Raw genomic sequence first — 26997 nt, forward strand, 5'->3', positions numbered from 1 at the left:
GACCTCTGAGTCAAAAGGTTCTCCACAATAAAAACACTGATGGGGAAACAATGTTCTTCACTGGTTTGAAACTTTGCTGCTAATGCGGCAAAAAGGAAAAGGATCACTTTTCAAAAAAACATTCAAAATGTGTTCATCTAATCGCGCACCTACCTTTTAACACACACGCCTTCGCATTAGAGACACTTTCAGCTAAAAGCTAAACTGTCTTCTTTTCGGAGATGGTTCAGCTGCACTGATCCTCAGCCAACCTCAGAAATAACCCCTGACATTATAAAAGAGCCGGATGGGGCAATAACCTGTAACGGCTGACAGGTAATGTCTGGTTGACGGAGTGAACACATCCTTGCGGATATCCACTGGCATATCCTCAACTCATAATGACGGCAATAAGCATGTTTATGAGTTTCGGCTCTCTGTCTCCCATTCAGGACGTATAAAGATCAACCCCCCCCCTCGCGTCTTATCTCAACACAACAGCTTCAACACATTTCACAGTCGGTTCAAAAGCAGATGCTGTGCTCGACAAACAAAAGCCCACTTCTCCTCAAGGATGTTCAATCAGCGCATGATATATAGTATCAGCACAACATGGTGCCGTTAATTATCAAGAATTTGTTTAATTAAAATCCAAAGAAGGCCTAAGGGCAGCATATCTCATTCTGATGTATTTTTATTTGTCCCCATTAGACCTGTCCGATTCAATTAGAGAAGGGAAGCACTACACACAAAAGGTTTATTTGGATTAAAAAAAGATATAATATATTCAAATGTGGTTATGCAGCATTCCCAAAGGCCCAAACTCACAAATTAAAGAAGGAAACCCAGAAAGTAAAATCATTTCAGAATATATCTCTCCACTTCATCCCTTGTCTGGCTAAGGCAGATTGAATATTTTTACATTTCGAACAGCCCGTCCTTTGGATGGTAAACACCAGCGTGGATATTCTTTACGCTCATTAGATATCAAACACTCTAGTTCACGTTCCTATATTAGTTGTGATGCAATGTCTAATTCAGTTCACATTTGAATTACCTCTGCAAAAAATAACTGATGAGTAAAAAAAAAAAAAAAAAAAGCAGCATGAAAAGTGAGCGCCGAGTGTTATTAACGAAACTGCGTGAAACGATAATTGGAACTTCAGGCTCCTTCATAATAAAAGCAGCGCGCATACGTTCAGTGTCCGTCTGCACATAGATAACCTCTGCTGTTTGCCTGGTTGTTATGTTTTCATAGCAATAATTAAAGAGCCTCCCTGGTTTCATCGGTGACACTATTCTAAGTAGCTGACAGGCGATACTGGTCAATAAACACTTGAGATAATACTGTGCAACCTTAATTTCATTTTGAGAATCTCCAACATCAAACAGAGATAAGGAAAAAAAAGAGGCTGAAGCCACGGCGTTGGTATGAAAAAGGAAAAGATGATGAGCACAGGAGAAGGTGTTTTGAAAGGATTTGTCTTTGCTTGCGGATCGATGCGTGTGTGTGTGTGTGTGTGTGTGTGTGTGTGTGTGTGTGTGTGTGTGTGTGTGTGTGTGTGTGTGTGTGTGTGTGTGTGTGCGTGTGCGTGTGTGTGTGTGTGTGCGTCTTTCTGATGCTGTCTTTTCCTCCTGGCTTATGTGATAACGTTGGGGCCACGGCGTCCCGTCCTCTCGTGAATGTTGGAGATCTTCAGGGCGATGGCGATGAGAGGACCCAGCACCACCTGCCGTGAGAAGCACGCGTAGGTCAGTGAGGAATGAGCTCCAAAACATAAAACGTCCAAACTAGACTATGACATAATATACTACAGTGACAAACGATCGGATCGATCCGCTTCAGAGGGTTGACGCCTCTGGCCGATATTAAAAGCTTTCGCAGCAACAAAATAAAAATAAACACCATCAACTTAGATTCTACCATTAATTAATTACTGTAAATATAAGCATGCTGTTCTAGTTTTATTTATGTCCTTTAGCCACATGAAAACAGCTTGGTCCAGTAGTAACACTCAGATATATTAGTTCTGGAGAATGGTTGACAGTTAATAAAAAATCATGTTGCACTGTCACAATAATAAGCATCCATGTTTAATGATGCTTGAGTACATGACAGCATGAGTTTGGATTAAGCAGGCAGCACATGTCACACTACGCTTCTGATGATATGACTCAGCAGTTGAACTCAGCAGTGGGTTACTTTTAACCCTTTGTTGCACAGGAGCCTGTGATGAACCAGAACAAGCGCCACACTAACACACATGGACGGAGACAGAGTCTAAAGCTCAATCGCACGTCATGCGATAGGACTTTTGTGTTAAACCATCACATGGAGACAGATACGGCCGTTGTGATGTCACCTTTACAGCCCAACAGCCATAACAGCGCAGGCAAGTATTCCAAATTACTCCAAAGTCTACAGGTCAACAACCACCTCCAGTGGCCTGATCGCGACACGGTGGTTCAATAACACAGGTGGTCACCGTCGTCACCACCTGTCCTCACATTCAGGGTGTGACCCCCAACCAAACGTCGTAACACTCACTGTGCGATGTCGGATAATAAAAACCTCTCTGTCTATTGAGCTCCCTCTGTACCTGTGTCTCCCTGTTGTGCCTCTCGGGGTCCCTCTCGAACGTCTCGGCGTAGATGCGGACGGTGGCGCCGGTCCCTCCGCCGCTCCCGCTCATCCGGAACACAAGGCGGGAGGCGTCGGTGAAGACAATTCTCAAACCCTGGGAACACACACACACACGCACACACACACACACACACACACACACACACACACACACACACACACACACACACACACACACACACACACACACACACGCCAATGGTGTCATTAATCTTATACGATTCTAATTTACCTGAATTAATTTTAAATTGTGACACAGCACATAAAATATATTACATGCATATATTCATTTATTTTACGGTCCCTTAGGTTAGTGTAGTGAAATATAACTGTGGAGAAAAACCACTAGAACCTGCCACAAGTTGAATTCCAGCAGCTGCAAACAGACGCTAGATGTCGCTGTTGTCCCATTTACTACAGGGGCTGTGTTTAAAAATGAGTCGGGAGTAACCCTGCACCCCCCACCCCCCACCCCCGCCCCACAGCACAGCCTGTGAAGTCACTAGGGTCACGCCCACTCTAACAGGCTGAACGCTGCTGAACTCCAGTCCGGGATTAATTTGGTAAAGCTCATGTGAGGACGGAGTTCACAGACAAACGTCACACACAACTTGAACAATCCACGTGTCCTGTGAGGACAAACAGCATGCGCTGGCGTTGGGGTAACGGGCCCCGGTTCCTGCTGGCTGACGCAAGGAAGATAAGACTCTTTGACTAATGAATGTGTGATGACTCTTATCTGTCCTAAATTCCACAGTGCTTCTTTCTTATTGCGTTACAGGGCAGGAGGACACGCTCGGGTGAAACACAGCAACAGGCTGTCAGGACGAACAGATAAAAGAAAACGTCCTCGTGGTTTGAACAAAAAAAAAAACAAACCTGGATGCATTTCACAGCCACATATATTTACATATGACACAACTACAGCAATATAAACTGTAATGAAGGAAATCATGTGGCACAACAAGGGGCCGTCTCCATTGACACCTCTGTGACTCCGGTCCACAGTTTAGAAACCATGAAGCTAAAAGGAGAGCAGCTCTACACCACTTGTCTTTATCCTCAACTGGCTCCACGTGTGGAGAGACAGCGATAATAAGAGGAGTGTGAATGTGTGTCCGTCTGAGTGGGTCAGCTTGGCTCTAACAATAGACGCTCCCACTCGGCTCTAACAATACTTCACCTGATTATTACAGATGCAAATTGTCAATAACTTAGACAAACTCAGCTAAAAGTTTCACAGTTTCAGAAATAGACCCTGGTTAATTACTTATAACTAATCATTAAACTTCAGCTAAACTTAGGCTTAAGACTTAACTAGCTTGACCTCAGCTTTTAACCTTTTACTGGTGAGACAGAGATTCATGATTTAGTGGATTATTACAATCGTCCTCCTAAAACCTTTAAACATCAGTATCAGCCATTTATCCACTATTCATCTGAGCACATGCAGACACTGCAGAATGGATTCAGTAGCTAACTATAACAGGGTGCCGTGCTGCTGCTGTGTAAATCCCCCATGCTTTGCTTTGTGCGTTTGTTTCTATTGTGTCTACTTTACCCCCTTCCAACACACTTGCATGTGGTGAGACTGCAACTGAGACAACAGCTGATATAATTCGGCCCCGGGAGGAATGTGTGCTGGAATAACACACACCAGGGCGACTGGGGGTGCTCAGGATTTGCCACGGAGGCTAGAGCACATTTTGGGGCGACAGAGTAGCATGTGGTGAAGCTGCGGTCACCATGGCAACGCGGCTGCGTCTCCACAGCGTGGGCCGACCCTGGTTTCCTCTGGTAAAACGCACAGAGTCAGACACGGGTGTGAACACATGTAGGTCAAACAAACAGACGCACGTGTTCACACTCACTCGCATGGACAACTGGACTGATGTCCACACCTCAATGCTGCGTGTGCGTGCATGTGAGGAATTTGGCGGGGCATGGGCTGAAGAGTGTCGACGCCAGGAAGGGGTTGCCCCACATTTATGGACAGAACCGAGCGAGTCAGCTGGGTAAACTTCATAATAGGAAGCATGGAGGGAGCAAAGAGCTTCATCATTGTTTTGAAAAGTGTGTGTGTGTGTGTGTGTGTGTGTGTGTGTGTGTGTGTGTGTGTGTGTGTGTGTGTGTGTGTGTGTGTGTGTGTGTGTGTGTGTGTGTGTGTGTGTGTGAGTGTGTGTGTGTGTGTTTGTCCAGAGAAGATAGGCTGTGATATCCAAACATGGGGTGTCTCTGATGAGACTGAAGCTCACTGAAGCTGGTCTGGAGTTGACCAATGAAGTCACACTTGGACCAAGAAGCGTGGCTGATTCAAACAGGAACCACTGTGAAGGCTCGACTGGGTCCAGTGACACGAGCCTCACATTATTACAATCGCAGTGAGTGGACTGACACTGAGCAGGCACTGACCTCAACCACGGGTCAACATTGCATGTATGTAACTAACAGTGTTAGAATATCTGGAGGGCGCCCACCCTGTCCTCTCAGCTGGTTTCTACGTGTCCTAGTCTGTGATGTGACGCCCCACACATACGTCCCTGCTCCATCATTTTCAGACTGACCTGGTTTCGGGCCACGGTTCCATCCACGGGGTCGATGTACTCAAAGTTGTCGGCCTTCTCCACGCTGTATATGTGGTCTCCTACGGCAAACTTCTGGCTGGCGAAGGCTTTGTCTGAGATCACCGCCTCCAGATCCCTCATCAGGTAAAAGGCAGCGCGTGGCTCCAGGCCTTCATAGTCAAACCTGCGATTATATGAGCAAAACACTGAAGTTAAACACTTAGATTCCACCACAAGATGCCTACTTCCTGCACAGAGCCTTTGAAACACTTTATGTCATCTAGGGAGAATGATGATATTCAATGATGGCCCTAAACTGCAACTCATCTGGTTCCTGACTTGTCCTGAATGACCTCTCCATCCACATGTTGTGGGAAATGTGCATCAGTTCAGAAAAGCTCTCTGTGGGAACATAAAAGGCTGCAGCGACTGTCAGTGGGAACACCGGCTGCAGGAACTGTGTGACCCTCACAGGGGAGAGCTTAAAGTAAGAACGAGAGATAGGCAGCGAGGAGGACGGGGGACGAACGCGCGAAGGTGGAGGCCTCAGGGACGCATGTGCTTTTGACTGAGGGAAGGAATCAATTAAACAATCAGCGTTATTTAATCTGGCATCTAATCATGTAATGTTTCAAAATCAAAATGAAATGATGAAAACAGAAACGGCTGCCTCTCTGCAGACCTGAGAGACTGCTCATTACCTGCAGAAGTAGTTGCGGCCCAGTTTGGCCCAGTGCTCTCTGACAATCTGCTCCACACCTTGCTTCCTGGCCGCCATCATGGACAACCACACCAACACCGACCACAGCCCGTCTTTCTCCCGAATGTGGTCCGAGCCTGGAGGAGCGAGCAAACGCGTTCACACTGGGCAGCTGAACTGGGTGACGGTGGAGAGCGTGAAGCCCTCCATCGAACCCCGTCAGCTTAGCTTTGTCGGACAGGTCATTTAATTCTAATTTAAACAAACAAACCACTGAACAAATAAACAAAGGGACGTGGTTTAGGCTTCAGCTCTGGGAGGCTGCCTGGACGTGGAGGCACAGCAGCATCCCCACACTTAGAACGACTCCCTCTCCTCACACATGGACACAAACAGAGGCATAAATCACAGCCGTGGCCTCCTCCTGCACCGGGGGCCCGTCGCTCTGTTGACACAGACAGCTGCGCGGTGAAGGAGGAGCCCTTTTGATAAGACCCGCTCGATCTGTTCGTGAGGGCTTCTGGCGGAAAACGCAGCGAGCTGTTTATTATTTAAAGACTCATCCGCGTTGGTCACAAGACAAACAAAGACGTCGCCGCCTCTCTTTTTTTTTTTTTTACGGTACGCTGTTATTTCTCCACGCGGCGCTGAAAAACAACTGCCTCCCAGCTGCACGCCCACGCTCGAGCCGCACGCAACTGTTAGGAAACCGACAGTTGTCGTCCTCTAATCCCCGTCTCACCGTCTGTCTCCCTTTGTCTCACCCCCTGACACGGGAGGACGCAGCATGTGTATAAACCCAATTATCGCAGGCCGCTGCGGGCTTTCATCACCGTACAGGAGACTCGTTTAACAGCGTGTGGACGGAGCGGCGGGGCCCTAAAGTGGGCGCCTCCTCGCTGCCACAGGTTTTATACGCCAGTGATAATCAGCACATGCTTATACACAGAGATAAGTGCTGTTTAATGCCTACGCTGCCTTCACTGACTTGCCCCGTTTTCGGCCGCCTGCAGACCAGGAGCATGTGATATAAAGCAAAAAGCCTCGCAGCGCAGGCACAGTTGACACCTAGAGGAGAGCGAGCGAGCGGTGGGTGAGCAGCGGGAGCGTGCGGCGCTGATGATGGACCGCTCCGCTCCGGCTTCGCTCGGAGCTTTTGGCCTTACATGGCTAAACAGCCAGTCGGCTCCCGGCGTCCTCTGCAGCTCCTCGTCTCACTGCGTCCCTCCAACTCCTTCCACTCCGTCCCCTCCCCACAAGCGTCCCCCGTCCTCTCTCCCGCCGCCATTCACCTACCGTCTCCTCACCTTCCTGCGTAACTAATGCGACCTCTCGGCAGCCCGTGTGTATGCGTGCAGGCATGTTGTTTATATCTGCGAAGGTGTGCACAGAAAACAGCGGAGGCCTGTCTGCGTGTTCCAGTGACTCAGGGAGATCCTGTCTCCTTTTATAGCAGAAGAATGGGGATTATTTACACATACGGTCGGGGTCACAGCCCTCACATCTATTACATGGCTCCGACTGCAGCCACAGGCAGTCGGGAGCAGCAGCAGAGAGAGTTTGCAGGGGTTTTACATTTAAAACACTAAAATTGTGATTTTGCAAACACTTGCATGTGTTTATGCAGAGTTGCATTCCTGTGCATCGTCGTATCATGCGTCTGTGAATGAAGAGGGGAAATTTGCAAAAAAAATTAAAAGCCAAGTTGTAAAAGAGCCTCATTTCCCTTTGGCTCAGTGAAAACATTTGCAGTTTGCATTTTTCATCAACTCCCTGCTGCATATTCACAGTCAGCAGCAGCTGGCTGCTCCGCTCCTCTGGTGATGATCCTGTTTACAGGCACCTCCACAACAGTTGCTGCTGACGGAAACGGGAATCTCACACCCACTCACATTTTCCAAGTCGGCCCTGGCTTTTCGAATCAATGCCCTTGTTATACCCGTCCTGCTTCTGCCTCCCCGTTCTCTGCACTAGATGCGTCTGCATCGTTCACAGACCTGCGTTCATGCGTGTGTGCTGGAGCAAACCTGTCCCGAAGCTCTCCTCGCCACAGAGGGAACACCGCCCAGAATCCATCAGGTTCCCAAAGTAGCGCCAGCCAGTGGGGGTCTCATACAGCGCCAGCTTCATGGCTTTGGCCACCCTGCAAGCAGACAGAGAGGAACAGGTACAGACCCGGTCCTTAATGCTCACAATGTGTCTCACTGACGTTCAGGCTTCAGTACTGATACAGAGAGAGGCTCACAAACTAGCTTTGGACCTTTGAAATAAAGCAAAGCAAATGCTGTGTGACAAGCGCAATCCGCAAACAGGCCGTCCCATAACTTAATAAGGCAAAGGCAGCGAGAACAACGTGAGTTAACCTTTTAGCTGATGGTTGCTTTGAACCGGAGCCACGTACTTACGCAGGAGGAGAAGCAGAGAGACCGTGTATGCGTGTGTGCGCATGAATTATAAGGACTACAGGCAAAGATAGAACACGAGAGTACAGACAAAGTCTAATAAACAGTTTCACTGCAAATTCTGACTATAAAATTAAGCATAGATTTGAAACCTAGCATCCTACTCCTCTCCTCCTAGTTCTATTAGCATCGACTCAAAAGCTGAAACATTATCTTACAGACGAGTCAGTCTTTGGCTCAGTGTCAAAGGTTCTTTGGCAAAATCTCTGTGAAAACTGACACTCAGGTCCTTTTGGAGAACCTGAAGAGCAGTTGGTGGAGACCAGAATGGAGCTAAAAGAGGCCATTTATGCATATATAGATATGTATATTTATATATGTGTAATTAGTGCTAAGACAGTATTTTACTTGTAAAGGAAACAAATCAATATGTTTCAACTGACAAAACACTGTAAAACAAACTGTGCACACTATATGTGGAGATGGTTGCAGAAGATTTCAGCAGTGGTGCACGTAAATAAAACCCACACGGTGCCCAGCTCAGTTGTTTACACGGCGGAGGGATGAATTACCAAATAAGAGTAAACTAGCTCTATTCCCCTCAGGGGAAGCGCGATCTGGAACGGAAAGCCTGGCATTCCTAAAGGAGAGGAGGAAAAAGCCTTTGGGCCTTCTGACGAGCACTTGACGTTCCAAACCAAGCATTAATAAACAGAAAAGGCCCCGACGCTGACCTTTCCCACTGCTCTTTAGGCTGTAAACGTTACAGCCGACATACTGCAGCCACAGACACGGGGAGGAGGACGATGCAATGGAAGCAGACAAACGCTGGCTCATGACTGTGGAGGCACAAGAACGGGACCCGGAAGTGTCTATTTATGGTCGTAAACCCCCCACGTGTGGCTGTTGCCTCCCAGTGGTGAGGCTCCTACCTGCGTCCGCCATCATCTGTCCTCATCCAGGCCTGGGGCTCTGCGTTACACTAACCAACCCATGCCTCTGTCGTTAAAAATATTTTGCTCATGCACCAGTAAATACCTCGGAGAGGGCTCCTCTAGAACCGCGGAGTGAAATACTGCCAGCTTTTGGCCTTGGCTTGATATTTTACCAAACATAGCATCCAGTGCCCTCAGTCGTCGCCTCCCCCTCCGAAGAGAGCTCAGACTGGACTTAAAAGCTTTACACTGGCATTCGGACAAAAAGCGCCGCACGCTGCAGCTTTACTTGGGCTTGAAATGTGAGTTCTTCTTGACCCGAACCCGAAGCCCTCGCCGGGCAGCGCGGACGTTCGGTACTGTTGCCGTAGCAACCGAAGCGCTACATCCTCGAGCAATACGGAGCGGAGCATTTCTGGTTCTCATCACTATTAACCTGTTAAACCGGACCTGGGCTGGGACACGCTGGAACCCCTACGTCTTTACTTGAGGGCGCTGCTCTTGGATCTGCACACGAAACCGAGACGTGAACCGAACAGATTACAAACCGCTGTTTTTCTGTTGCAACCGATCCCACGATCCTCCAGGGGAGCGCGGGACGTAAATAAACGGACGGCGAGCGCACCCTGCGGTAACAGCACATCGTGTCTTAAGCGCTGGCAGCTGTCTGAGACAATGCCACCTTCTGAAGTAACCGGCACCAGTAAAACAGCTCCGGCACCAAATAACGGGCACTGGGACGTCATCCGGGTGCCGCTGCTGCCCTGCATCCTCCCGTCCCTGGAACGGCGAACGGACAGGCAGATGTTTCCTTTACCACAACGTCTTTCCCACCTTCCCTTCCTCCGACCCCTCCCTCGCTTCCTGCACCGGCCCTCACTCACGATGCAGGCGGTGGAGCCCAAAGCCACATCTCTGCTGATCTGAGCACCGGTTCATGCAGCTTTTTCCATGTGACATCTATCGTGGCACCAATACGAGTTTCCCAGACTACGTGTAAACATGCGGCCCAGTGTGGAGCCACTCGTTCTCCTTGGCGGGACTCCAAGCTCCTACTAAGTGCCTCGACACGGTCTGTCAAAGACACGCTGATATGGACATGACGCTGCAGTGTTTCTTCAAGAGCTGATGCGGTGGTTACGGAGCGGAGAAACAGCGCGAACACGTGGGAGCGAAGACTTTCAAGTAGCTCTTTCAGTGTGATCATTAGGGTTCAGCATCATAAGGCTCAGCCCGGGGCACGGATCAGCACAGACAACAGCAGTGTGTGTGTGTGTGTGTGTGTGTGTGTGTGTGTGTGTGTGTGTGTGTGCGCGCGTGCGTGTGTGTATGGTTCATTCTAAAAGCACACAGACACACATGAGACAATCGAGGTGTTCATATTAAACATTTCCTGGACTTAAACAATAGCTTCATTATAAACTAGTTCCAGAATTAAAAGATTGTCCATAAAGTGTTTATTTCTAGGTTGAGCTAACTATAGTTGGCTCCCTCCTTGTGTTTGATGGCATGTTTCCCTTCGGCATTCGGCTGAGGCCTCAGTGGGGTCCAGTGCTGGGATCCCTCCTACTGGAACAATGTTAATGGGGATGACTTTAGCTGTGATCACATCCTCTCACTCAGCACCCTCTGCGCTGCTCAGCTCTTACATAACGGACCATATTTATATATTTATAGGCGGCCAGTAACGGGGGGTGCACGGGGGTTGGCTCGTGTGCCTGTGAGCTCACGCTCCTCATCACTGTGGGCGAGGCCCATCCTGATGTCTGCTGCTGGTGTGACACGTGTGTGTGTGTGTGTGTGTGTGTGTGTGTGCGCGTGTGCGCGTGTGTGTGTGTGTGTGTGTGTGTGTGTGTGTGTGTGTGCGTGTGTGTGTGTGTGTGCGCGTGTGTGTGCGCGTGTGTGTGCGCGCGTGTGTGTGTGTGTGCGCGTGTGTGTGTGTGTGTGTGTGTGTGTGTGTGTGTGTGTGTGTGTGTGTGTGTGTGTGTGCGTGTGCGCTCTACCTGTCGAGGGCGGTGCTGGTGGCCATGCTCCTGGCAAAGCCTTTGACGCCATGCTGTCTGAAGTACGGGACGGTGGAGAGGTTGGCGGCCATGATGGCCACAGAGTCTGCCGGGTTCACGAAGAAGCCATTTTCTCCAAGGATCATGTATCGGTCCTGAGAACGGCAACACATGATGGTTATTATTGTACAACAATTAGGACTAATAACTGTCTAGGGTGGTGTCACACTAACACACATTGCTGACATTATTATAATAAAGAATTTTGAAGTTATATTCATGTATTTATTCCATACAAACACAAGCAGATGTGACACTGGTCTCTCACCCCGTCGGCATCGAATGCGGCTCCGAAGCCAAAGTCCCCTCCTTTCATAGCATCTAGCAGCGAGGTGGCGTAGGTCAGGTTGGGCTCTGGGGGGCGACCGCCAAAGTCCTCCAGGGGGACGCAGTTGACTGCAGAGTTGGCAGGAGCCCCCAGCTCATCACACAGGATCCTCCGCACGTACGGGCCCATCACTGCCACACAGAACCGGCGTACAGTAATTAACACTACCAGCGCTCCGGGCGTCGCGCTACGGGGCCGATGTGTCGTCTCACCTCCGTTCATGGCGTCTATGTGTATCTTTAGCTGATTTGGTCCCGTGAGGAGACTTTTAATGGCGTTAAAGTCGAAGATGCTTCGCAGCAGCTGTAGATACACGTCGACCGAGTCGACGATCTCCACTGCGAACAGAAAAGGCATGGCCGGTGTCTGCAGACGGTACAGCTTGACCCAAAGCATGAGTAATGCATGACGTGTACCTCTGAAAGGTTTAAATTTGTTCTCCAGGTCAAACTCTTGTCTTCCCAGTCTGGAGAGGTCGATGTGAAGGTCCGGGCAGATGGCGAACTCCTCAAGAGTCCGACTCACCTGGTGGATCCTCTCCATCACTGAGTCCGGAGACGGTCCTGACAGCGAAACGGGGATCAGCGTTCGTGCTCGTTCCTTCACAGACGATAAGAAAACGCACGGAAACAGGGCTTCTCACCTCCATTCGCCACATTGAACTTGATCCCGAAGTCTCCGCCGGGTCCTCCGGGGTTGTGACTGGCGGTGAGGATGATGCCGCCGATGGCCTTGATCTTCCTGATGATGCAGGAAACAGCGGGGGTGGACAGAAGGCCGTTGTGGCCGATTACTAGACGACCGATCTGCTCGCCAGAGAGAGAAGCGATGTCAGTCACCCACTGCGACAACACTAGCACACGCATGAGGAAAATAACAGCTTATTTCTGGACTCCCGGTTGAAGCTGTGCCGTCGACACAGACTGAAGGAACGCTCGCCCGAAGCATCTTGTCATTCTACAAGTGACTAATTGACAATCTGCTCGACAAAGTCAAGGACCTGCCCCAGCAGGGTGCCGCCCTGTCTATTTATAGCCTGTATGCTACATTTAAAGTGATAACAGCAGCATCCCCTAATTCCCCTGCATAGCAGCTATTCTAAATACAAGTGCGCTCAGCGGAGAGGAATCTATTCTCCTGACGTCAGAGTATATCTTTGTGGCACCTGGCATGGTGCATAGAAGACAGACATAAAAAGAACCATATTAAATGTAGATGCGTGAGGAGCCCCGAGCATCCGGAGCGGGTCGGGGGCACACGTATAAACCGGGCGCGGGCAGGAAAACACAGCAGGATGGATGGATGCGCCGATAAGGCCGACACCAGGAGACATTTGGCCTGGGCAGCAGAAAAACGGGACCGGTCTCGAAAACGAATTGTGTTGCCTTCAGTTTTTCCTTTGGAAGTCGGCCAAACCAATCACAAAGAGCTCAGAGTGAGCGGTGGGGATTTTCCTCTCGCCGCCGTCTCTGTGTCTTCCTATGGTCATTCGTCTGCTTGGTCACACACACTGGGCACCAGTTGAAATCAACCAGGACCTCAATTCATGTTGTAAACCCTGGGTTTGTAGGTTACAAATGTGTTTTCTTCATTTCCCACTGAGGTCTGAGTCCATTTTAACCACTAGTTTGTTCTCACACATAAAGTTTGCATTTAGTCCCAAAGCAGTCAACCTGGACTATAGACAAAATGATTTTAATGTCATTTTGCAGTCAACCAGAATGATAAAAATACATTTCCAACGCGCCCCTCCATTCTTACCCCATTGGCAGCTGCCATCTGCACTATGACCTCGATGGCAGCTCGGCTGAAGTAGCGGCCGTCGCTGCCCACCACCATGGTGCAGCCCTGTCGGTCCCGCAGGTCGATGGAGGACAGCACGCTCTGGATGTAGTTCTGCAGGTAGTTCTTCTTCCCCTCGAACACCGCCGTCTTCCTCCGCAGCCCGCTGGTACCGGGCCGCTGGTCCTCGAAGGGGGCGGTTTGGACCGTCACCACCGGGATGGGGCTCGTCTCCATCCTCGACGCCTCGGACCCAACTTCGACGCCGAACCTACGACCTGTGACGCCGCGTGTGGAGCTGGCGGCGCGTTGCGACCACGCAGTAATGAAAGTGTGACGAGGGCAGGAATTCACAGCCCAAAGGTCGAAGCCGTCACGGGTTCAAAGTGATGTTGAAGTTGTTCCGTCCGCTCGAGGAGACGCGTGGTATAATAAGAGGAAACACCCAATCAGAAAAACGCTCAACTCGCGTTAAAGCCAAAGGAGACGCATCCTTCCGGACACTCAGCACAACTCCCCTCTGCTCGGAGACGACTCCCTCTTCTCCTAATAAGCCCGAGCGACTGACTGCACAAAAGCTCAGGATGGGTCAGAATCTTCAAGGCTCACAATCAGCTGAGCCCCGGACAAAAATAGCCTTGACTGACTGAGGGGGGATTGTGCAACCGGACACTGCCAGTGTGTCCAGTGCCCACGGCGGAGCCACGCGGGACCTGAGCAGCTTTGCTTCGGGGGTCACGCCTCGTTCTCTGGCGCAGATCATTCGCATGTTGCCTCCAGGTTATTGCCCGATGGAACTTTAACGCACAGCAATACGTCTACATGTCCGAGTGACTTACTTACCGTCACTGTGCTCGGATCATTGATCAACAGCTCCACCTTGAGGCCAGAAAGGGAATTTGCTCTCTTCCACTTAAATCACATCAACAATTTATATTGCAAAACGTCTATTTACATGTATATTTTGACGGCAGGTTATGTATGTTTCATTACTGATGTTATTTGATATGTGCTGACTAACTATGCTTTTCTTGAAAAAGTAAAACATTGTTTTTAAATGATTCACAGCAATATACTTCAAAATACCTGCACTAAGTGTAACTGTAAGTTTACAGTAATACCCTTTTTGAATTCAAACAGACTAAACATTACGTCATTTTGTGCAAAATATTTAGAACTTGGTGTTACTGGTTCTTTGCAAAATGAAACTGAGGTTTGAGATCATTGATGGGATTTAACAAATACGGCCGATTAAAGTAAAAAGTCTTACTAACGGATTAATTATTGATTTTGCCTTTTTGTTTAGTTTTTTCTTTTACTTTCTGCCGGATTCAGACCAATATGTACAAATCACAGCAACAAAGAACTATAAACAATGATATGTTTCTCACATTTATTTTGACTGTTTATTTATTAACAAAAACATCAAGACAGTTTTAGAACAGTTTAACAAATATATTATAACGTCACTCATCTTATATACACGGAATGAATATGACCGCACATAAATATCATGCAATTAAAACATTTCTTTAAGAAATGATCTACAACAACGTGTCTTCACATATCAAACATACGTTCTTGCGAGTAAAGCTTTCAGCAGCGAGCGTAAGAAAGTCTGAGACGCTCGTTTATTAGAGGAGCCGTGTTGAGCATGGCAGGAGGGAAGAACCGTGTCCTGTGGGGCTGAAGGACCGTCGGAACCAGACAGGCAGCGGGACCGGGCACGGCGTGGCCGTAATCGAGAACGGCGTGAGGGTTCTTTGGGGAGTGCGGGTTCCGTGGGCCGCTGGCGGGGGTCTTGCTCATGATGCTGTCGATGCTGAACGAGCACTTCGCCTGCGGGCCGGGCTTGGGCCCCGTGGGCAGAGCTGGGCCGAACTGCGCCCTGAAGTCCTTGGGCCCAGCGCTCTCGCCGCTCAGCGTTTGCGCCAGGAGGAGGGAGGGGGCGATGGCGTCGCGCAGCGGCACGTACCGGAGAGGGGCGGCGTGCAGGGCGCCCACCGGGCTCTGCACGCAGTACGGCTGCCCGTACGGCCGGTAGTAGTTCAAGTTGGAACAAAACACGAGTCCGTCTTTGTTGAACTCCGGCTGGTTCCTCTTGAACCTCTTCCTTCGCCGGAGGAAGCTGCCGTTATCGAACATGTCCTCCGACGCGGGGTCCAGAGACCAGTAGTTGCCCTTGCCCGGATTTCCGGGCTCCCTCGGGATCTTGATGAAACAGTCGTTGAGGGAGAGGTTGTGCCTGATGGAGTTCTGCCACGCGGGGAACTTGTCCTTGTAGTACGGGAACTTGTTGCTGATGAAGTCGCAGATGCCGCTCAGCGTCAGCTTCTTCAGCGGGCTCTGCAGGATGGCCATGGTGATGAGGGCGATGTAGGAGTAGGGGGGCTTCACCGAGCTGCTCTGCGCGTTCCTGGACGGCGGCGCATCCGCGTAGAAGCTGGCCTCGCCTTCCCCCGACGAGTCCGGTTCCGAGGAGTCAAACTCGGCACCGGAATCTGCCGAGGAGCTCAGGTCCGTGGAGCACGAACGCCCGAGGGAAGGGTCACCGTTACCCACTATGTCAATTTCATCCTCCTCTGTCGGTAAAGCAGCGTGTTGGTACGATTCAGACTCGCCAGAAAGAGTCATGATCACAGGTCTGAAGTTAAAAAAGCGCGTGGATATGAGTTAAAGAGACACCAATGGCACGAACCAAAAGGCCTCTGTTCGTGCGTAAAAGCGCATCCGCCGCCGGGTTCTTCCTGAACCGTGTTTGCTGTGGCAGAGAGCTGAGGCTTTATATGCTGTGAGGCTGCTGCCCCGCGGGCCTGCTCCATTAGCCCCGGGAGCCTATCAGAGTGGCCCCTCGCTGCGGGGGGCCAGAAGGAGCAAGCACACAGGTGGGGAGGGGGCATGCGTCCTAAAGTGCGCGGGGATTATGGACAATAGATGGTAATTTGTATTTTAGCCAATGTGGTAAATCAGTATAGACGAAGTACCGAATACAATAACGAATAAAATAAAACTAAAATATATAAACAAAAACGAGAACTGCTTCGCACGGTGATGTCAGATGTCACCGAATTTCCTGTGAAGTTTATTTTGAACCACTTATCCGTACATTTACAAGAAGATAAGGTTAAATCTCGTTGCTTTCCTCACTTGGCATTAGCACTAATGCCGCAGCTCGGTCAGAGGTGGTTTGTTCTTGTAAATCTTAACACCACGCCTAACCCGTGATAAGGAACCCCGTGTTTCCCCTCGGAACCCCCGCGGGTTCGTTTAGTTTGCCACCTTCAGATGCCCGCGGGCGGTGTGACCATGAAAATGGCCGTGATGGGGCTCCCCGCGGATATCAGAGAAAAGAGGCAATAGTCGCCTTAAGGAGGCCATCAGCATCAGAATCGGGAAGGAAACGGCTGAGCTGCACGGGGCGCTCTGGGCTCCGGGGCTCCGCTCGGCCTCGCGGGGCGGGATGGATGAGCGGGGGCCATCCTCAAAGCGCACCGCTCCAATGGCGGATACGTGTTAAATCCGAGCTGCTAAATCATCTACATCGCGGCTCGACAAGGTGGGAAATCTCCACCCACTTCCTCGTGTGGCCGGGCCCACTGTGCGCGCCCGGTGTGAGAAATGGCCCTCACGTGACCGTATCAGGGCAGATTTGCGTGACAAATATGTAAACGGTTGTAATTTGCCTGTCTTAAGACACGCGGATGGTGCCGAGAGCAACACTGCGGCCAATCAATAAATGAATGTCACGTGTTCTCTCAGGTAGGTTAAGCTATAATAACGTCAGGTGGCATCACCGTTACATTAGACACAGCTGCAGAGTAAATTAAATAAAAGAACTAACTAATAACAATAATCTGAGGACACAACAATGCAGGTTTTCTTTGATCAACTTAAATAAAACAAAAATTATAGCACGTTTCTATGACACCTGTAAAACACCCTCGCCCTTTTTTACTACAGGCCTAAATGTTAATGCTCCTGCACATTTTCACACTATTAAAAACGTACCACTTCAACACAAAGACTTCGGCCTCCGTTGTTATGTTAATACTCTGCTGTTAGAGAGCACCGTGTTTAGTATTGATTAAAAAGTGATTGTGTGAGTATAGTCAAAAAGTTCAGACATGTTCAGGAAAAAAAAACTAATTAGATCAATTTAATAATTTGAGTTCTGGCTGCTTCATACATAAAGTTCCAGTCTGTGATGTCATCCTCATCGACGTGTAAGGAAGGGGTTAATGGCTGTAGACAGTCCCAGATTTGGCCAAAGTGGCAGAGCCTCCACTCATGTTCCACAGTCACCAGTTTTCCTTGTTAAGATGTGAGGAGAGCATCCGGCCTGTTCATCCCGACACCCTGTAGCACCGCAGAAGTGAAGTGTTCCTGCAGAACGTCTCTGTCCAGGTTCCTCCCTGCAGACAAAGTGAGTTTTAACACACACACACACACACACACACACACACACACACACACACACACACACACACACACACACACACACACACACACACACACACACACACACACACACACACACACACACACACACACACCTGTTTACAAGCTGAAATGTGGCAATTCAGCTAAACACCGGCGCTGCTCTCTAAACAGTCTGCATCAAATTAAACACGGTGACCTTTAATGCACCTCAGCAAAATGTCAGCCTTCACCGCGGTGAGTGAAGACGTGTGAACACAGAACGGAGCTCGCATTCACCTATAAAGACCAGTCGGTTGATCCGCTGGTTCTCCTCCCAAAGCTGGGGAGTGTCGTTCAGCTCGTACAGCTCGTGGACCCCCTGCAGCATCACTTGGCTGGCTTTACCTGCCAATGAGACTATGCCCTGAAAGCAACGCAGGGGTGACACATTAACCGAGGCTGAATGAGGCATTAGGAGCCGCTTAGTACAGATGTAAAGCAGCTGCCATTCATCCCCGCGGCCGCTGTCGTGCTCTACTGTACCTTTAACCGGATGACGCTCATGGGTCGCCCGTCTTTGTTTTTGAACGTCTTTTCCCACAGAAGGTCCTTAAAGAGGGAAATGGATGTTTACTACTTTTAGAAAGCTGATTTTTCAGTGACGATGTGAAGGATGTACCTGGATGAAGACGTTTAAGGCGTCCTCAACGAGATCACCTGCCACTTCAAAGGTCACAGTTAAAATACTCTGAGGGTCAGATCAGAAATAAACCACAGATAGATTTTACATGTTTATCTGAAATCAGACATTTTTTTTGCCTCAAAAATAAAAAGGAGGCCAGTTAAGAGTTTTTCTCTATTACTTCAAGTAGTCACATGTACCTCAATTACAGTTTTTTTAAAGATATTTAAACTGTTATTTATTAAAAGAAACACCCCTCTTGATCTGCCCCCCCCCCTCCAAACTTCCTTACGGCATTAAAAGGACACTTTGCAGATATTTGGGGGGGCGGTTTGTGTTGAAGTGTTAAGGTTACACACTTCCTTGTCATTTGGTATAACAACAGAATAACAGCACACTCATTTACATGAATAGAGCAACATGGGGAAGGAGGAGGGGAGAAGGGGAGCAGGGGAGGGCGGAGGGGCTGAGCGACTGGTGAGCCTCATGCGGGAAAGGAAACCCGGCGAAAACAGACAACAATGGCGTTATTTACCCAGGCAAACAGCTCTCATCTGCCCTCATCCTGTGATAAAAGTTGATGGGCAGAGAGCTGTAACCGCTGCGAGGAGTCGCCTGGGCTCAACTCTGATGAAAACGCCACAGCAAACTGATGCCAGAGGAAGTCTAATAAGTTGCAGCTTTATTGGAAATAACTAGAGCAAACTGATATTTGAAATAAGGAACAACAGAGAGCAGCCGTTCCTCTCTGACGTTCAGCTGCCTATTAGAAGCTGAAACGAGCTCTTCATTTTACGACATCCAGACCAAAGCCATCGCATGCGGCTCTGTCCAGTCTAACCAGCGCGGTGCACCCGGTCTAGAGCCACTTAGCGCCTATGCTGCCGCGTTTGACTGGAATTGGCTCCGTTCGCCGGCTTAAAAAGAAAAACATCAAAAGCCTCAAGTCGATCTCGACACAAAAACCCACTAAAGCAGGGAGTGGGTTTTCACTACAGTGTCAGCGCCCGGGGGAATGCAAGGCCTCATTTTTGCCTCAGGAGAGCCTAGTCCCCTTTGTCCTGTAGGAAATGATGTGTTGAAATAAATTAGCAAACAAAACAAGGAAAACCTAAAGAGGAGCATAGACGGCAAGACAAGGGACGGAACGCAAACAATACCTTGTCAAGATGAGGCTTTGGAGGCTCCAGCAGCTGGAGTTTCTCTGCTAGGCTTTCAGACGGGAAAAGAACATCAGAACAAACAAAATCCATTAAAAACCTTAGGAACAACTGTATTTTCTATTTAATTCTGCTGGAATAAAAATGAGATTATTACATATAATAATGACATCATTTTGCCTTATATGGTCTCACTGAGGGAAGGTTATAAAAAATCTTTATTAAGACTAATTAAACGTACCATTCTTTTGCACTGAAAATATTTTAGTATGTCTACTAAATGCGTGATTTTGTCAGTGGATCTGACAATTAAAGCAACAATCAAAAAATACATTGTGCTTTTTTTGTAAATTACAGATAATGCTTTTTTAGTTTTGAAAATATGAAACTCTGGGAGAAATGTTTTTCCTTTTTTTAACTGGTTGCACTCAGCAGTAATGGATAACTGTTTCAGCAGCAGGTGTCATTTCATTTCATTCATTTCATTGCTTTTAGATTTAAAAACTGAATATGTTTAATTATGCTTTGATTTCCTCAGCGTTCCATGGTTCATCTAAAGGTCTGTGTCAATGCAGTCTAGTTTTTGTTTTTTAGATTTTTATTATTGAAGGAATAATATAAAATGTTTTTTGGGACATAAAGTTAATTTAATTAACAATCTAGATTTACAAATGTGCCTCCGTCTTTCTTATTACGCCTCTACAGCCTTCTTTCCCGGAGATGAATGGACTTTGTGTTTAGTCTGGCAGTATAATACTCTGTGTGCTGTATCAGTACCTAATGACACAACTCTGAATGGACTTGTGAAAACTTTAGAGATGGCAATTAAATCCTACAAAACACTGACCAACACCCCCAAACAAACTCCAGCCCTTGTTCTCCCCATCAGAGCCTCCTCGCCCCCTCTCCTCCCTGACCTCACAAGGAGGCTAAATGTTGTGTCCAGCAGCTTGAGCCCTGCGTGCTGTTAGTACCACACAGGCGGAGCGGCGGGGGGCCGCTTCAAACAGCCAGCATGGGATCGTGGGGAGGCGGGGCCCGGACTCTCAAAGGCAGGGGGAAAGCAGCTATCTGTTGGGACAAGTGGGGCTCCTCGGGTGCCAGTGGACACACACAGCTCTAATCCTCTGCAGCTGGTCCCACAGACACTTACCGAGGGCATGTAAGAGAGCTTTAACACCGCGGCCCGCTTCATTCACATGAAGGGATGAACACTGACTCTATTCATGATAATGACATTCTACAGGGGATACAATATGATGACCACCCGGTGGTGTAACAGGGGGGACGCTCAATAAAAGAGTCTGTTAATTAGAGAGAGACATGGAGAGCAACAGTATCAAAGACCACTGGTTACAGCATTCACACCGACCAGCACTGGGGAAGTCAAAATACAGTCAGATGTTTTGCCAAAAGTTAGAGGCCTTTTGTGGTTTGTGTCAAAAAGACTATTTAAAACTTTTAGGGACATAACTCACTTAATTCCACTGTTCTTGTCGAAGGAATGCAGATCCAGAACGTCGGTGAGATCCACCCTGTGAAAGAAATCGGTTTTATTTCATATCTGATTATTTTGGGGTAATAAACTTCAGCTTTCATCACAACTGACTCCGGGAAGCGAGAATGTTTTTTCGATTAACCCCTCGTGGCCCAGTGCCTTTCATCTGCTCACCCCGGTGTGAACTCTGTCTCTCTCACACACGCACACACACACACACACAGCAGGCAAAGGCTTGTGGGTAACTGGACACTGCAGAAGGTTAGGTGTTTGTATGTGTGCATGTATGAGTGTTGGGGGTTTCTTCCAGAAGCGTCACGCCTCCGCAGCTCCGTCTTTGATACAAAGATCTGAGCGGCAGCAGCATCACGTGGAGCTCATCTGTTACTCTGAGCCACACGGGGAATCCGACACACAATGATGAAGTTTAGAGGTTTGGGAAATAAACTCACCTTGATCTCTGGGTCTCTAGAATCTTGACCAGACTATTTATAGACCTGAAGCGAAAAGAAAAGGCCCAAAATTGACAGATGCAACATATGAAATCTAAGTGGAGCCCAGAGGAATACAAGACACTGACCTGATAATGTCTCTGACTTGTTTTAGTTCTGCCTCATTCACCAGATCTACTTTATTGATAATGACCAGGTCAGCGAGAGCAATCTGTCTGCAAACACACCAGACTTCAATTTCAGCAACAGAGAAAACACAATCTGACACAGACGACCCGAGCTGTGTGTGTGTGTGTGTGTGGGTGTTTTCATGGGTGGCAGAGGGCGAAGCAAGCCGAACTCAAATAGGAGCTGAGCACTGTTTAGCTTAGAGGTGAAAACACAAACAAAGACCAAGAATGCAAAGGGTCACGCAACTGGTCCGTCTTCAGTGTATTTGCTCAACAACACTGCACAGCTGCTGGAGGAGACAAACAGAGAGGCGAGACGAGACGAGCGGGAGGCAGGAGAACAGAGAGCGACGCGCCGCGGGACCTGCTGTGGGGAACCAAAGGGTTCTGGGTGCTTTTCATCCGAGATGTATGCATTTACCGGCTGCATCAAACATACCTGGCTGCTTCATTGATGAGTCCTTCTGCCTTCTCCTCTGTTAGTTGCTACGAGAGCGGAGACAGTGGACAAAATATTTAGACACACTAATGCAGCAGATTCCCTAAAACATGTCCTTTAATAACCAATGCATGCTTTCAACACTGACTTCCTCAACACATGGAACCACAGGGGGTCTCTCTTCATTCCTGTGTGTGTTCCTGCACTGTGGAAGCAGAGTTTTTCCAAACAGCTTCACGTGTAATAACAGACAGAGCAGGAGGCGTTAATCTGGACCCCTGAGTGCAAATCTGACGGGATTATGTCACAGCTCTGAATGACAACATATCAAATTGAAATATTTCACATTAAATAAAACCCAGCTGATGGCTGCTTCTAGAGACAAAGGCCTCTCAGAGGGGGTGGAGTTCAGCGGACGCTCCGCTGACAGATGGATATTTCATGAGACAGATGAGGGGAGAGGCAGGTGAGAGGATGCGACAGCCCCCTTACAATGGTCACATCTCTGATATCAATTACTCCTTCACTATGACTTACCCTCTCCCTCTTCCTGTCACTGTCTCCTTCATCTGGCCCCCTCTCCACTCGGAGGGAAAAGCAGCGCCCAGGCTAAGAAATGTGTCACCTCGCTGAGTGTGACACCTTCAAATTAGAGCCCATTATTACAGTGTCACTTCTCCTGTTCCTTTTTAAAGACCACAGGGAGGCCGGGAGGTGTGCCAGCAAGTGTGCTTCTTTAGGAGCAGCCTCACAGATTCAACATTTTATTTGGACTTTCAAATAAGAACATTTCATCTTGTTTTTGCTGAGGAGCAAACGCTGGAATAAGACGTCCAGCTAACAATTAGATGTTAATGCTGAATGTTGTTGACTAAGAGACAAATAAATCAAGTAGACACACACACAGTCCAAAAACTAAACTTGTGGTCCAACATTAAATGAAAAAAATATATAAAGTAGACACAAATGATCAACGCAGAGAACAACACAATGTGGAAACAGTAAAAACACTTTATTTCACATACCTGTAGTCCATACTTGGCATCAATGACTGTGACGATGCCTAAGGAGGGAACATAAGGGTTCAGGGAATCAATGAGTCTGTGAACGTGCTTTTTTTTCTGTTGCCTTTTGGTGTTTGGCTTCATCAGTCTGTTCAAAGATTCCTTTTCAGCTACTTGAAGACACCTTTGGTCGAGCAGCTGGGAATTTAGTTAAAGCAATGAAGCCCAGTTCAAAAGTAAAATATGACATTCTTACAAACATGGCAGTAAACCCCTGCAATAAACACACTGAGTGTTTAAGCGGCAAACAGAGGAAGCACAGCTCAAACAAGTCTCAATACATGAAGGGCAAACACTGTGGGCAACTTTCCTACCATCCAAATAGATTTCACTGCCAAGCTCCGCATCAACCCAGAACATGGAGGCCACAGCTCCTGCAGGGGGTCAGACGAGGTTTGTTAGATGGAATTAATAATGAGACATTTTTGCAAAAACTACATCTATCAGCTCAGAACAGAAATGTTTTGATTTTAACTATTTATAATTAAATTACCAACTTAAATTACGTGATTTAAATAAAAACAGTAAAACTTAAATTGAACTAACTGTGGCAAAAAGTAAGTATTTTGGTTTTGCTTAATTAACAGTAGAGTTATTTTCTTTTGATGAATTAATACTTTTGGTACTTTATTAACTTTATGTGTTTGAGTCAAAGCTGCACTGTTTTCAGAAATCCTGTGTGCATTTTTTTCCTGCACTAAACTCGGAACTGTGAAACAGATCAAACCAATATCAGAACCTTTCAATTGTTTATCTCCTGCTGGTACATTTGGTTTGTTTCTATTTTCCTGTGAAGGCGGTTATTACAAGAGCCTATGTTACCATGCCAGCCACAGCTTGTTCACATAATGCACTTTTGTCAAACTGCCAAGCGAGGATGAAAAAGCTTTGTAAATATTTGATGGGTGCGTAACGAAAACACCGTTTTTGAGTGGCATGCTTCACATAACTCATCCAACCTTTTCCTGAATGGAAAGCCAGAATCCCCAGGGAGCCGTTATGATTGACAGCGCTGCCAGGGCCAATGACAGACCTGTTCTAGTTGATAACAAGCCTGTCTCAGCCAATGACAGGGCCGAGGAGTGAGGGCAGCCCCAGTCAGAGTGTGCTCTGCTGGTTCTGTGTGTGGGGCCTGGCGGTGTGTGACACTAGCTCCTGACACCTGTCACTTATCGACACACCCTGATCGTCTCAGCGCTCACCCTGTAATGGTCTAATATTGATTTCCTGATTCAAAGCTCAGAGCTGAACGGACAGATTCTGGTCTGATGGATTTTGGCTACTTGGATCTGTAGATTGGATTGGAGCTATTTTTGCATCTGATGTGAGCTTCACAGAGAAATCAACAGCACAGTTAACGGTTATCCTTCAGTAAAACATCCATTAATCTGGTGCATACCAGCAGGATCTAATTTACCTTTTTCTAAAAATCACATTATGCTGCTAAGTCATCAAAACCATGTGATCAGCAATGAGCAGGCATTAGACAGACATTATAAAACGGATGATGTGTTGCCAGCTGATTGTCTGATGCCTGTGTGGGCTGAAGAACTATGTCGTTCACACACACGCCTGCTGGTGAAACAGCTGGTGACTCCGTCAGTTTTCACAGGATGCAAGCAACTGTCGACATACTCCACATGGCATAGTTTAAAACAACAATGTTCTGCAAAAATGAAAAGCAGATTTGTTATCTTATATTGAATGAATTCTGCAAAATGCATGTTACCTGGATCAGCAAGTCCAGTAGTTTCTAATAAGATGTAGTCAAACTTTCCTTTTTTCTCCATCAGGTTTTCGATGGCTTTTAGACCATTGTCCCTGAAAGCACAAAACATTACGCAAAAAAAACATAGTTGAGTGAAAGAATGAACAAAAAAAGATATATACAATACAATATAAACCAATACTAATAATACCATGCCCATAAAAATACCTAAAGTATAAAGAGACCTACTTGTACCAAACAACAAAACATTTTGTCGCTTGAAATTATGAATGACTGAGCTCATTTCCCTACTTCACAGAGCAGCACAGGCAGCCGTTCCTCAGCTCCAGCCACTCCTCATACAGCTCTCCTGCCTGGCTCACTGCTAGGGATTTCTCCAGCGCGCTGCCTGTAAAGAGAGAAGCAAGTAGCAAACGATCAGAGAGTTAATCTGTACATTTTTAAATTACTTAACATTATTAATGTGTAAGTGAGAGGCAAATTACACTACAGTTGCATATTCGTTAATGTTACCATGCTGCTCTCTAGTGGAAATCTCTTGAATTGCAAAGGATGTGTGCTTTACCCTCTCCAAATTCATTGAGTATGACAGCAATCCGCTTATTATGTTGTTCTGTTAATATGTAGTTCAGGAGTGTGGTTTTCCCAGCACCTAGAGAAGACCAGAGGCATTTATAAGGCATTAATTAGTTGAAATACCAGTCGTTGTCAATTAAACTAGTCGCTGTCTAGAATAACCTCCATTTCATGTCATTATGAAAGATAACAGGTGTAGAATGAGCACAGCTGCAGGTTGAGGCAAATACTGCCTTGAGGCAAATTATCCCAGCTCTAATCTAATTAAAGCTCTGAGTAATATGGATCGCCTCTCACCGAGGTAGCCTGTAATGATAGTGACAGGTATCTGCTCTGCAGTAGGACCAGGCTGGTTGCTGATGGGCACCAGCTCCGGACAATCATCGTCGTCCTCCATCATGCCATCCATCCCAGAAATAAAAGTTTGTCTGCTGGAAGGATCGGGTCTGATCAGTCATCTCACAGACACACTCACAGTAAGATCACTTAACAACTTATTCTGTCGTTGACTACAACTATTTATCTAGTTCATCATACTTCTGTAGGGATAACAACCACACGAATGACTATAACATCCAATTAAACATCCGTTTAAATAACGAGCATGCCATTTAACGAACCGGGTCTAAGATCTACAAAAATACAACAAGACAGTAAAACAGGCGAGTCTTCTATCAAATGCGACGAATGCAAACACATTACCTGATTTTCCTTCTTACAAATGCAGAATTCCAATGCTGAAACCAAAATATTCTCCCGTGCTACTGGTGTTGTGCGGTTTGACAGCGTGTTACACTGTAGAGGTTCCGATTAAATCCTGGAGTAGAGATATTGGTTCCGCTTTAATTCACGGCCAAGAAACGTACGTGCTTGAAATAAGAAGTATAAATAATTTTAACGTTTGTAGACGAAGAAAAACACAATTACATGTGTATTTTTACTGGCAATGAATTAAAAAAATAAATCCCACATAAGTTCCTCCGGCAAAAGACTAAACCTCGTGTGATGACAAGCTTCAACCACGAGAGGGCAATAAAAAGCAGTTTATGACAACATTAACGTATATGTGTGTGTGAAACCACAGACATTAGAAATTAGCATCTTGGACAAAAAGCAGGTAGGACGGTCCACAGATGGTTTGGACATATGCAGTTATGGAATAATGGGAGGATGGAGCTGCCAGGCAAAGAGTATTAGAGGAAGGCAGAAGAGGAAGTTCATGGATGTGGTGAAGGAAGACATGTGACAGAGGAACAGAGTCAGAGACTGTCGGCCTGTTGAGCAATGCTGGACAGGTTGACGGGACAATCGGTCGCCCTTTGGCCATACGTGTTAGTTCCCACTGTTTGCACACGTGCGTCACATGAGACAAAATAAGAGAGTTCCCCAAAACGTCTATTGTTGATAGCAC

At 47.5% G+C, this 26997-nt stretch overlaps 3 protein-coding genes across 4 annotated transcripts; all 3 read right to left on the minus strand.

Annotated features, from left to right (window-relative positions):
* Positions 1 to 719: 719 nt before the first annotated feature.
* pgm5 (phosphoglucomutase 5) lies at positions 720 to 14189 on the minus strand. The gene is made up of 11 exons (XM_029163162.3): positions 13377 to 14189; positions 12259 to 12421; positions 12032 to 12178; positions 11828 to 11953; positions 11556 to 11746; positions 11228 to 11382; positions 7915 to 8030; positions 5889 to 6024; positions 5188 to 5371; positions 2580 to 2717; positions 720 to 1709 (listed from the first exon to the last, which is right to left on the minus strand). The coding sequence occupies exons 1-11, from the start codon at positions 13632 to 13634 to the stop codon at positions 1620 to 1622; spliced, it is 1704 nt and encodes a 567-aa protein (XP_029018995.1). The 5' UTR covers positions 13635 to 14189; the 3' UTR covers positions 720 to 1619.
* A 593-nt stretch (positions 14190 to 14782) lies between these two features.
* foxd5 (forkhead box D5) lies at positions 14783 to 17379 on the minus strand. The gene has a single exon (XM_029163167.3). The coding sequence runs from the start codon at positions 16029 to 16031 to the stop codon at positions 14994 to 14996; it is 1038 nt and encodes a 345-aa protein (XP_029019000.1). The 5' UTR covers positions 16032 to 17379; the 3' UTR covers positions 14783 to 14993.
* Positions 17380 to 17524: 145 nt separating this feature from the next.
* cbwd (COBW domain containing) lies at positions 17525 to 26421 on the minus strand. Of its 2 annotated transcripts, none has more exons than XM_029163163.1 (16): positions 26289 to 26421; positions 25884 to 26014; positions 25576 to 25662; positions 25302 to 25398; positions 25011 to 25102; positions 23596 to 23655; positions 23243 to 23280; positions 22218 to 22264; positions 21737 to 21823; positions 21609 to 21653; positions 21137 to 21193; positions 19659 to 19710; positions 18496 to 18564; positions 18360 to 18425; positions 18114 to 18240; positions 17525 to 17809 (listed from the first exon to the last, which is right to left on the minus strand). In XM_029163163.1, exons 2-16 carry the CDS (start codon positions 25993 to 25995, stop codon positions 17712 to 17714), a joined length of 1134 nt encoding a protein of 377 aa, XP_029018996.1. In that variant the 5' UTR covers positions 25996 to 26014; positions 26289 to 26421; the 3' UTR covers positions 17525 to 17711. The 2 variants fall into 2 exon arrangements, with proteins under 2 accessions (XP_029018996.1, XP_029018998.1); XM_029163165.3 differs by having other exon boundaries at positions 25884 to 26017; positions 26289 to 26417.
* Positions 26422 to 26997: the final 576 nt, after the last annotated feature.

This window comes from Betta splendens, chromosome 9, assembly GCF_900634795.4.
Source record: "Betta splendens chromosome 9, fBetSpl5.4, whole genome shotgun sequence".
Lineage (NCBI taxonomy): Eukaryota > Metazoa > Chordata > Actinopteri > Anabantiformes > Osphronemidae > Betta > Betta splendens.

Excerpts from the sequence above, each read along its gene's own strand:
- pgm5 (XM_029163162.3), bottom strand. The coding sequence starts at position 13,634 with ATGGAGACGAGCCCCATCCCGGTGGTGACGGTCCAAACCGCCCCCTTC. Across the intron at positions 11,383-11,555 it reads CCGCATTCGATGCCGACGGG|GACCGATACATGATCCTTGG; the intron begins GTGAGAGACCAG and ends TGCCGTTCTCAG. Across the intron at positions 2,718-5,187 it reads GAACCGTGGCCCGAAACCAG|GGTTTGAGAATTGTCTTCAC; the intron begins GTCAGTCTGAAA and ends GTGTGTTCCCAG.
- foxd5 (XM_029163167.3), bottom strand. The coding sequence starts at position 16,031 with ATGACTCTTTCTGGCGAGTCTGAATCGTACCAACACGCTGCTTTACCG.
- cbwd (XM_029163163.1), bottom strand. The coding sequence starts at position 25,995 with ATGGATGGCATGATGGAGGACGACGATGATTGTCCGGAGCTGGTGCCC. Across the intron at positions 21,654-21,736 it reads CAAGTCAGAGACATTATCAG|GTCTATAAATAGTCTGGTCA; the intron begins GTCAGTGTCTTG and ends TTTTCGCTTCAG. Across the intron at positions 18,565-19,658 it reads CAAAGCCTCATCTTGACAAG|AGTATTTTAACTGTGACCTT; the intron begins GTATTGTTTGCG and ends TCTGACCCTCAG.